The sequence below is a fragment of the Tachypleus tridentatus genome, chromosome 8, assembly GCF_004210375.1.
Source record: "Tachypleus tridentatus isolate NWPU-2018 chromosome 8, ASM421037v1, whole genome shotgun sequence".
Taxonomy (NCBI): Eukaryota; Metazoa; Arthropoda; class Merostomata; order Xiphosura; family Limulidae; genus Tachypleus; species Tachypleus tridentatus.
Window position 1 is genome coordinate 10,850,201 of NC_134832.1, and position 12,070 is coordinate 10,862,270.

The 12,070-nt window shown below is 34.5% G+C and overlaps 1 protein-coding gene across 1 annotated transcript in view; it reads left to right on the plus strand.

The window, feature by feature from the left end:
• noi (splicing factor 3a subunit 3 noi) overlaps positions 1-12,070 on the plus strand; it is a 103,052-nt gene that overhangs the window by 5,162 nt on the left and 85,820 nt on the right. Inside the window, exons 2-3 of the mRNA XM_076517608.1 lie at positions 7,555-7,602; positions 8,029-8,081. Coding sequence (XP_076373723.1) covers positions 7,555-7,602; positions 8,029-8,081 — 101 coding nt within the window. The remainder of the gene's footprint in view (positions 1-7,554; positions 7,603-8,028; positions 8,082-12,070) is intronic.

Below are 12,070 nucleotides of genomic sequence, written 5' to 3' on the forward strand. Positions count from 1 at the left end.
CTTATTTTGCCTATCTGCTTACTCATATTTTTTTTCAGTCCAGATACTATCTTTGATTTGACCATTACATGGTTGTTTATCAGTTTTGTACCTGGTCTTTATACTTAGTACAAAGTTACTTCAGAAATGTATTTATTTTATTGGGTGATCACATCTTTTGCCCAGCATTTGCATGCTCTATGGTTGTTTACATCATTACTTGGAAGACTGACTCCTGTTAGTTTAATTCTGAACTGGAGTCTTCTGAACACCCACCTGCTCCTAACAGTACTAGTTTTTGTTGGCTGGGTTCTAAAACTAGTGATGTTTCCTGCTCACATTCTTTTCCATTTTGGTTTATTTTTCAACACCTCCACCCTCATTTAGACTGTCTTTCTCTTTGATAGTGTGTTCTATTTTCCATATATTTACTGTTTTCTCAGTTTTAGTATAGAAGGTTCTGTTGCTTTTTAGGAGTTGGACTTCTATAGAAACCCATATTTTTTGGGGTTGGATACATATGCATTCTCTTCATTGGTCTTTGTATGGCTTGTGGAATGACTTACCATCTCAAAATCTTGAAGTTTATGGCAATATGACATGCTTTGGTTCAACTGGATGCTTTTGCCACTTTGCTTCAAAACCAGGTTACCTCTTTTTTGACCACTGATTCATCATCATCATCATCAGAACCTGGCTGTATATTTTTCTAGTCAGAGGTGAACCAGGTGATTCCATTTACATTCTTTTCATATTTGTTGACTTCCCTGTCATTTGGTTTTTCTAGACTTAGTTTTATACTAAATACTTTGGCATCTCATGAGGGTTATTCTTACTACTTGCCATTTTTCTCTTCATTACATTTGTTACCTTTATTCTTGGTCTACTTCAGATAGACTTGTCCTGTAAGTGATCTTCATTGTTTCATTGCTTGCAAGATCTTCTTTAGTGGTTTCTGTTTCTAACTTTTTATTTCCTGGTGTTGTGCATCTATACAGGACTTTTCTTCTTTTACCCTTGCAATTTGGGATCATCAAATTCTTCCTCTTTTTTTTTAAATTCCTTTTTGTCTCTTTCTTCTTGAATTCTGTGCCAGGTGGTCTTTGTTTAAGGTTGATTACCTTTCATTCCTACTGGAGATTTACCTCCATTGTCTATTGGAGAATAATCTTTAGTCAGGCATGTCATCTATTCCTCATGTGCTCATCTCCCACTACTTTCATTGGGTAACTTTTTCTACCTCGTCCTGCTACTGATTTTTGCCACCCTTCCAAGTTCAGTAAGGCTGTTACTGGGTAATTTATCTTTTCTATATATATTTTTCTGTCCCATTTAGAATTTGTATCCTGCTCAGTGACAAGCACTGCCTGTCCAAGTATATTTTCTATACCTGAAATCTGAAATGTTTGGTCAAGATGAAATAATAAAAAAACAATATACGCACTGCCAGTGAGATTGGGTATTCCACAACATCACTAGTAGGTTTTCCTCATGGTTTTAAATTGGCTTCATTAGTATCTGCTTTCTGGACTGTTAATAACCTATGGATTTTCATGGGTAAAGAAAAGATCAGGGGTCATCTGCTTTTTAACATAGGGTTGTCATGGTCATCCATTCTAGTGTCTCCAGAGTTGACATTCCTATTAACTCTCCACTGCATTTTATGACTTTCTAGTGGAATGTGGGAGTCCCAGCCATTTAAGAATTCTAAGTTTTGGTGTGGTAAATTATTTCCATTCAGTAGAGAATAGTGCAGGGATATTCTAGTAGTGTAGATGTTGTATGATCCTCGAATCATATGCTTCAGCTATGTGCAGTGAGTCCTGGATATTGATGTTGCACTTAATTTCTGTGCAGTTTTATCTGGAGGGTGAGGTTACATATATTTTGTAATAGTTATCCACTTCTCTGAGGTAGCTGCAGAAGTTAGTATTGTACTCCAACTTCTACTCGGTCATATCTGGGGGTTGATGTTGCACATATGTCTAAATATGTACACTTTACCTCTGTATGGTGTTTTCTGGAAGTTAATGTTGCACCCAACTTTTATGCAGTTCTATCCAAAGGGCAAGGTTGCATATATTTTATAGAAGTGTTCCGCTTTTCTGCAGCAGGACCCTGAGGCTGATGTTCCACTCTAACTTTGTGCACTCTTATGTGAAGGATGATGTTCCTTTGTTCTAGTTCTGTCACATGGCAGTTTACCCCTTTGTTTTGTACCCCTCATCGTACCATCATCTGGATGTTGGTTCCCAGTGAGTGGTTTTGAATTACAGCTGAACCAATCAACATAAGTTCTCACATCTTTTGGTTGTGATTCCTTGTTCTCACTCCAAATGTTTTAAGTTTTTACCTCATATTCTCTTCTGTGTGGTGGGTCCTGGAGATTGATGTTGTGCACACATACACTCCAAGTGTTGTGCAGTCCTCTCCAGAAGATTTTGTTGTTCGAGGACAAAGGTTTTCTTTCTAGCACTACTCCTATGAAGTTTCTCCCCTGCTTGAGGCTGCTGTGGAAAAAAGGGATTTCAGTTGTATTTGATTTGAGGAACCACCACATTATCACATCCTAATGCTGGTTTTTATTATATGCTATCAAATGGCTTTGTTGACTACATTCATATTTTTTTCTGTGGTTCAGTCTTTTCCTCCTCTGTTCTTTCCAACTTGTTTCACTTCTTCCTGATTCATCATCCTTTGCCTGACTATAATCTTAAAATGGTTCTATATAATATTATATTTGCTGACTGAACCACCTCTCTCTTTCGAAACAGACTTCCTTCTTTTTCTTGCTTGTGCTTGTGACAGATATCATTCTTAATTTTGCTTCCTTATCACCCTTGCTTCCTAAGATTTTGGCAGCTCAGGAGGGTTTTTTTTTTTTTCTTTCATGTCAGTATGCTCTATGATTATCTTTTGTGTCCAGTTCAAGTAGTGAGATTACTTGGCATGTCCAACTACATTTTATGTTTCCTTTAATTTTTTTTATTCTTTCCAGGGATCTGTTATTCTGTATGCTTACTGAGTGGATTTATTAACTCATCTGGAATGGGTATTTCTTTCTGATTGATGATAACAGGCTATGCTGCTATACCTTCTTTGCAACTTCACATTTTTGACAACCCTTGGACAAGATCCTCCGGGTTGGAATGTGGACTGTGCTCAACACTTCTGTCTTCCATTACTTCCATCTTCTGGAAGTTTTGTCTCCTTCAGGATATCATTTACCTCCAGTTGCCATTCCTTAGCCAATTCACTGTTTTTGTTGGGTAAACAACTCTTTTACTTTCTAACCAATTGCTATTCTTCTACAATTCATTTATTGGATATATTTATTTCTTTGAATCCATATTGATTCAGGAGTACTGAAAACACTAAACCCTTCCAAACTGACTCCAAATATGTCCACAGTTGAGATGAGATTCTCTGCAAGACCACTCAAGTGGTGTGTGTATCTTTTTTTGTTCATTCCGTAGCTACCTTTTGTGGACTATCACATGAAAAGCTAGCATAAGGAGAGTATCTGCCAACTATAATTAGGTCATTCAGATGGTGCAGAATATTCTTTTATGACAAGAAAAAACTTGTCCCTGTTCTTGTAATATACAGTAAATAAATAATACAACAGAAGCTATATGAAAATTTACCGTATATTACAACAGAAGCTATATGAAACTATGGTCAGTCACTTTACCAGCTGCACTACACATCATATCAGATTGACTGATTGTGTGAAAACACTTGGTTTGTTATGTAATTTTCTGCCCATCCTTAGTACATCTTGACTTTGTCATCCTCTTTTCATATGTTTATCTGAGCAAAGAGTATACCTTTAATGAGGTGGTTGTCTCTCACAAATGTTGTATTTCTAGTAAGCTCATACTATAAGGTGTCACTCTCCATAAATTTTTTTCCCTTTATTAGCCTTCTCTGAAGGGAGCTCATTTTAATTTTTTTATATTGCACCAGTTATTCCACCAGATCAGTGTGAAAATCTAGCTGCTGTGTGAAGAAAGAAAAAGATAAAATTATAGAAGTTAACATTTTCATTACTTAAAAATGTATTTTCAGTAAACACATACACCATATGAGCTGTAAAAGGGAGGATAACTGTTTTTATGTTGTTTGTTTAATTTTTTTAACTTATCAAATTTCAAAAGCATTCTATTTTTATAGTCAATGAACATGAACAGTGTACATCTGTGAAACACTCTGAATATTATTTTTGCATTATTTATATTTATACAATTCATATAAACGTGCACATGTGTAATTTACCCTTCTTTTAACTAGTACTTATTTTTATTCTAATATATTTTTCAAAATTTATACAAGTGTTTTGTATGTTATTAGTAAAATTATGGAGATAGTAAAATTATGTTAACCCTCTATTTTAGGTAAGGTTTATATATGCTTTGCCTTATTTGTGTGTCATGCTCTCTTGGTATTAGTTCATATTCATGTTGAAAGGTGGTAAAGAAAGTGTTAAGAGTTAGCATAAGTTAATAGGTTATTTCTTTAAACAAATATACTGGGAATGGTCACTGAAGTTGGATCTAGGGAATGTGGGATATTACACTCAACTTTTCAGTGTGATTTAACCAAATGGCCTCAGACTATGCTCTCAAAGTGATAGTAATGTTGCTTTCATCATATTTCATTGCAAAAATAAAAACTGTAAGTGAAATTTGACAAAAACCTTTATAAGAGTAGTTTATTTTTGAAATCTGATTCCAAAGAGTGTTCATTGCATGCATGGCACAGCTTTTGGTTGGCCTCCATTTATTATAGCTTCTAAATGCTTTGTCATGGCCATGTGATTAAGTTGGAAATTCATGCAGAAATACTTCTTTTCCAACACAGTAAAAATGTTTGTCCTGTAACAACTTACTCATGGATAACTGTGTTCATGACATCTTTCAAACAAAATTTGTCCAGAAGAAAAAAAAAAAAGTTTTGATTAAACATTAATTTATTGTTTAATTAATAATTTTGCTTAAATATTAATAAATTATCAGACATCTTACTACAGTAAGTATTGGTTAAATATATTTATTCTTTTGTCTGTTGTCGTTATTTTAGCAGTTAAATTAGATTCATGATTTGTAGAAATATATTTGTCTTTTAAGTGCAAAATTCTACTCTTTTTAAATAGTTCTCACAAAAAAATATATTCATATCTTCCTTAATTTTAAAATTTAGGGAAAATTTACCATGGATAATAGGTAAGAGTGAAAATCCATGCTGTTTCAAAATTTAAGGAATAATCAACTTCCTGTGGAATGGAAAGCAAATAATAAAGTGTGGATGATAGTTGCCATGTTTGAGGAATTTTTGAACAAATTGAACAAAAGAATGGAACAATAAAATAGGAATGTTCTAATTTTCCTGGATAATGTAACTTGTCACACAAAAGTTCAAGTTTCAAATGTTCATTTAGTATTTCTACCTCCACATACAACATCAGTTCTATAGCCACTAGATAATAGAATTATACAGCGTATAAAATTGAAATACAGAAAATTGATGTTTCAGCATATTATTGCAAACATAGACGACTGTAAGAGAGCATCTCAAATGACCATGAAAACGGACGAGCTAGATGCAATTGCATTTTTAAATTATTCAATCAAATGTGTAAAAGATGAATGCGTAATATAGTGCTTTCGAAACTGTGGATTTATTCTTGGTAATAGTGGATATTGCAGAGAAGTTGTTTGTTATGACGATTCTAGTGAAATTCAAACTTTAATTGAGAAGGTTCATGCATGTGAATCTGTGAACACAGAAAGTTTTGTGAACGTTGACAAGAATGTTTTAACAGAAACTGATGAAATTGATTTAAAATCCATAATAGAATCGCAAGATGGTAACAGTGTGAGAGATTCAGAAGAGGAACACAATGGAAAAGATAATGAGGAAATAGAAATTCCTACCTCATTGCAAGTGTTAAGTTATATTAACATTATGAAATTGTATGCAAAAATGAAGGAGGAAAATAAACTTAATAAAAAGGCTGTAGAATTGACATTCTCTTTTAACTGCATGAGAAACCCTGTTAAAAAACAAAAGTTGAAATTGGACACTGTTTTCAAATAAATTTGATTAAAATTTTATGTACTTATGTATATCTTAAATGTCTGTATTTGTTCTTATTATAATAAATATGACATAAACATTATAATAACTATTCACAAACATCTTACTTCCCTTGAGTCAAGCAAGTATAATGTTCCACTTAAAAATTATGTAATTAAGGAAATGCATGTTCACTATGTCTAAAAAAACCTGCTTAAGCAGAAATTTTACTCTTTCCTGTGCAATTCTGCCTTAGACACATTTTACTGTATTATTCAAATTTTTGTTTTTGTAGCAATATATTGGTTAAACAGAATGTTTAACAAAATACATCATCTTAAGATTAAAAAAAAAGGTATTATTCAGAGTAAGGGATAATTATAAAGGTTGTGGTTTAAACACTAATAAATGTATAGAAATATCAGAGAAAATAATTTTGTTTGAAGTATTATAGTTTTCAAAGTTTTGATGAATGAAGTCTTTGAAAGAAAGACTAAAAATGTGTTCAATTAAAGAAATTGAATTTTTATCACACTCATTCAGTTTTTGTTATATGCTTAACACAGTTCTAACTGGCCTCTTTCTCATCAAGAATTGTTTGCTGGAGCAAGAGAAAAAACATCTTTACTTGATAAGATTCTGAAGTAATGTCTACAACACTTAATTAAATCAGATCAAATTCTTATTGTAATATCCTACAATTCAAGATTACCCACATAAGTGACATTTCTTATTATACTTATTAAACTGGAGAGAATAATCTTTAGCAGTGTATACTCTCTACAAACACTCACCCCCCCTAGGTATGGGAATGTACAGAAGTGTAGTTGAACAGGTGCATTTTCTATTAAATGTTGACTGCTATTTTGTCTTAGCTTGAGGTTAACAATTATGTAAATTAGGTTAATTTATGTTAACAATTACTTACATCTTGTCTTTAAAACAAATATTTTAACAGTTTTCAATAATAAGTGATTTCTAGTTATACTTATTAAGGTATACACACATAGCTGATAAATTTTAGTGATGCATTCTAGGACTAGCCAACAGTGAGTAATGTGGAATCTACAGAACAGTTTCATGTAGGTCTTAATTACTGATATGTATATGTTTCAAGAAATGATTTTTTGGTTAACTGAGGTTGTTGTTGACAATATGAAGATAGTTATTTAGCAAATTAGATTATATCTTATCACAGAAAGGGTGTTCACTAATGTCCATTTTTTTTATTATGAAAATAAATTAAGGTTCATGTGGATAACTGAAATATTAGGAAATCAGTAAAGTAAGTAAACTTTTTAAAAATGTTTTACGCAAGTATTCGAATTTTTATATGGAAAGACTGGCAAAGAGTTTTGTGTTTAAGGAATGTAATGGTTATTTTACAATGACAGAAGTTTGCTTCATATTAGTGAATCTGTTAAGTTTTGAAGAAGAAAAGATAAAAGTAGGATAATGTATTATGAAATGAGCAGAAAGTTATATTTTTTCTTTCAGAATAGAGAACAAATTAATTCAGACCACAGACTGCAGTTTGTAATTGATGTAAGTTTCTTCCCTGTTTTTATTTTAAATTAAAGCTGCTTTTAAAGTATGAAAATCTTGTTAAAATTTCTGTATGTTTAACACAGTCTTTTTTATTTATTCAGTTAGTTCAAATTAGTACATAAGCCTAAGTTCAAACTTTATTTTTTGCTTCTGTGTGGTTAATAAGTGTATTCTTTTCATTTTTTTTTATTACTTGGAAAACAAATTATTCATGAGTATAATCAGCTTAAAAATGTAAAATAATTAAATTATTCAATTTAGAAATGTAGCAAATAGTTTTTTTGCAGTTGTTTATTTGACTTCAAAAATCTATGCAAGACGAATTGTTCAGTTGTAAATTATGTAATAAAGTTTTCTGTAATTAAGACTGAATAACTGTGTAAAAGAAAATGTGCTTACAGATGTTTAATGTTTTACTTGCAGAGATATATGGAATGTACTAACAATTTGAAAGAGCTTTATGAGGACAAAGATGGGTAGGTTTGGTTTTTAGTTCTTTGAATTACTTTTGTAACTATTTTAAGAAATTATGAAAATAATATAGATCTTCTGTATTCTGATAAGGTACTTTTCTCTTCTCATAAGATTAGGTTTTCCCATTTTGTGCTGCTCTTTATTTGTGAACTTTTTATAACATATGCCACAAGAATTGCACAACCCCATTGAAACAAAAGATTCCAATATGCCTACCTTGCAAATCCTCATGTTTCATCTCTCAACCACAGAAGAGCACTACCATCACATTACACAAGTGAATCCTCCTGTGTACCAGTACCGAATTATTATTTCTTGTTTAGCAGTGATTGAGTTCAGGTTTCTTTCTTCTTGAAGTGGTTGAACTTAATTTATTTCAAGAACTTTTCATCCACTTCATTTTTGAAAATGTTTGTGTCTGTGTTTTGCCATGAACATATTCACTTTTTGTTTTTAATCAGGCATGAATTTTGAATTCACTGTTACCACCTTGGGTGCATCTTATTGGTCTGATACCATAATTCAGGCCACAGTTGCAGGCAACCCATCACAGACTTTATCAGCCTTTATATGCAGGAAAATTGTGCATTATGTGGGACAAGTTTTGTCTCTGCTGTTGCTTTTCTTTTTCCTGAGGCTTTTGGTAATTTGTTTCACCCCCCTCCCCTCTCCAAGTTTGCTGTGCCTTCCTAAGCCCTACCTGAGGATTCTGTTAGGACCTCATCTGATTTCATAGATTTTATTTTCCAGTTATGTAATGTTTTATCTATTGCTTCTATTTCTGCTGATCCATGTCCTTCCCTGTCACATAATTCTGCCTTATTTAGTTTTTTTCCCCATCCCCTGATATTTAGGTTCACACTGAGTGTTTCTCCTCCCCATTAAGTGATACATTAGTATGTCTTGTCCCAGGTAGACTTCAGATCAGTCCACCCTCACTTATCATATGGCAGACTGTCTGTATCTGGACCAACAAGTACTTGGTTCAGTTTTGCCTATTTGGAGGAGTGAAACCTATATTTCCTGTTCATCTTATTAATGTCCAGTATTCCCATCTGTGTCTTGCTCTTATGACTCTTTTGTCTGGAGTTTTCCTTTTTGTCTTTGGCTCTGGTCCTGCAAATGTGGTTTATTTGTTGTTGGGACTTTGTGGATAGTGATGCTATATTGTCATGGACCCGTCTTCCAGGTCCTTATCTACAAGACCTTTAGATGACCCTGTTTTTGAGGTGTTTCATATGTGATAAGGTTCTTGAGTCTTTGGATTCGAAATTAACTGTGGACCACCAACAACCTATCTTTCCTCATCTAATGGCCTGTGAGCCAAAGATCCCCCCCACTCCCAGCTCTTGCATGTTTTTCCTTTCCATGGTACCACTGTTTTTCACAGTGATTTATGGTAGGCCAACAAAAGTTCTGGTGACTACCTGATGGAAGCTTGTCTGGTAACTTTCATTCATTGGTGAAACCCTTTTCATCACCAGTGTTTAGGTTCACTGAGTTTTGTCAGAGAGATTTATCATATGTTTCTTACTCTTCCTTCCCTGTCTTATATACCTGTTTCTTTTTCTTCTCCTTGGAATTACTTATCACATGTGTCTGTCTGAGGTGGTGCAAGACCTCCTCGTATGATTGGCTATCAAACCTGCTCCATGTGGTTTGTTTTTTTTATGGGGGGGGTTCTCCCATGTTTTTGTAGTCCATAAAAGCACTGGCAACTGGAAAATGGTCATTGACCTGTCTTGTATCAGTCAACATTTTCATACCACATGCTTCACCATGGAATTCTAACTTATTCTTCAATGAGCTTTTTCTCTTGGTCTTTAGTTGATCAAGACAGGTGCTTGCAATACTTATCTGCATATTTCATATTGGAGCATTCTCATCACGTTCAGTTTATCCATTATGTGATGATGTATCAATTTCCCACCCATCCCTTTGTTCTGGCCTTGGTGTTGTATGTTTCCTTTCAGGTGATGCAAACCTTTTCTCTTCATCTTTACGCCCTGGTATTGTGCTTTCACTTTTACGCAGGTAATTGATTTTGCTCATTCCAAATGGGAGTTGGCCTATCATACTCATCAGCTTCTTCTCAGAGCTGCTCAGGTGGACTGGTGGATCAAATTGGAGATGTCCTTCCTTTGTATTACCTGGTACCTTGTTGATCTGTGTGTTTTCTTCAACATCCATCAGTCCAGCCCAACCATCTGGAACTGGTGGTTTGAATACTCTCTATGCTCTTAGTTTCTGCTCATTAAATTTTTTATCTCTCTCTCTATCCTTTTTTTTATTTAAAGGAATATGGTTTTCTATGATTCCACTCAACCATGCTGATATGTGACCCATTCAATGGGCCATCTAAGACCAATGAAACCTTGCTTGAGATTCCATGGCTGAGGTATGTGCTTTGATTGCCAGGATGCTTTGGATTGTTTGGGTATGTGGGAATGTTTTTTTTCACATCACCATCCTCAAACTTCTTGCTGTTTGTTGGGCTTTGGATCACTTTCTTCCCATCTCCAAGGATTGTTTGGTTATGATTCATACCAACAATAAAATAGCAGTGGATCATATATCAGTCAACAAGGTGGCACTCACTCAAGATTCTTGTGTTTTCTAACACTGGATCTTCTCTTTCAGGCTGACAGTCACAAATGTTGCTTGATGATGCATCACATACCAGGTGCTTTCAACCTTGTAATGTATCATCTCTGCTTACCTGACCAGATTTACCTAATGGAGAATTTCATTCATCTTCTAGTTTTCTGGTGACTTTGTGACGATTGAGGCATTCCTTATGTCTGTGTATTTACCATCTTCAGTTTTTGGCAATAGATGACTTCAGCCAAGATTGGTCAAAGAAGTTTCTGTATCCTCCAATCTAATTATTTCATTGGGTAGTCTCTTTCATTCATACCACTCCATGCAAGGTCCTTTTGATTGCTTCTCATTGACCTGCTCAAACTTGGTTTCTTTCATTACTCCAGTTACAATTATTCCCACCCATCCCTCTTCCCTTATTTCTTTAATCTTTTTTCAACAGCCACAGTTGCAAATTCTGCATTCCACACTTCACATTCTCCATCTTCACATCTAAATTTTATCCAGTCTCTGGTATGGTTTTTCGTGTCAAATGGCATTAATTTAGCTCAGTTTGTTCATCCTTCATTCATGGTGGGGTATCAGCAAAAGTGGAATGGTTTTTGCATTGTGGTTCTGGCTTAAGGTATTCTATCTTCTTCTATGGTTGTTGCTATCTCTGAGTTTCTGGCTTTTTGAAAAGGGGTTTTCAGTCTCCTTGATATCAGGTTTTCAGGCAGCTCTATCCTATACCTTCTAATTTTTCTAGTTATTGCAGGGTCTTTCTTTACCTTGTCCTTGCCTTCTGATCCATTCTGATCCAGTGCAAACAAATCTGCACTGTACACCATGTTGATCTGCACATTTGCCTTTGGGATGGGGTGTTTTAGAAGATCACTGCTTGGTCAATAACCTTGTGATATTTGCTTCTTTAATGGTCTGTCCCACACCATACTACTTATGGGCAGTATAAATAAAAAAGAAGGGGGTTGATGCAAATTGCTGCCATACATTAATTTAATAAATCAATATGGTCTGCTTATCAGAGTAAGGTTTTTTTTATTGCCTTTTGCACTGTCTTTTCTTCCCCTTTCTTCCAGTGGAGTATGGAAGTCCTTACCTTTTACCAGTTCAAAGCTGCTGGGGTGGTTGACCATGGAGGAATCCTGCTTTTTAAGTTCCACATAGATGGCTATAACCAGCCAGTTCAGAGTAGGATGGTGATGTTCTGCTGTTATAGGTGTACCATCCTCTGGATTGGGTGATGCACAATGGAGTGAGCAGTATCTATGCAGTTTACCTCTTCTTTTGGGTGTCCTCATCTTACCCTTATGCAGATGTTGGTACCCAGATTTGGGATCACCCATCGTCATCCCTCAATTCTTCTTTCTGTCCTGGACTCTTCCCATTT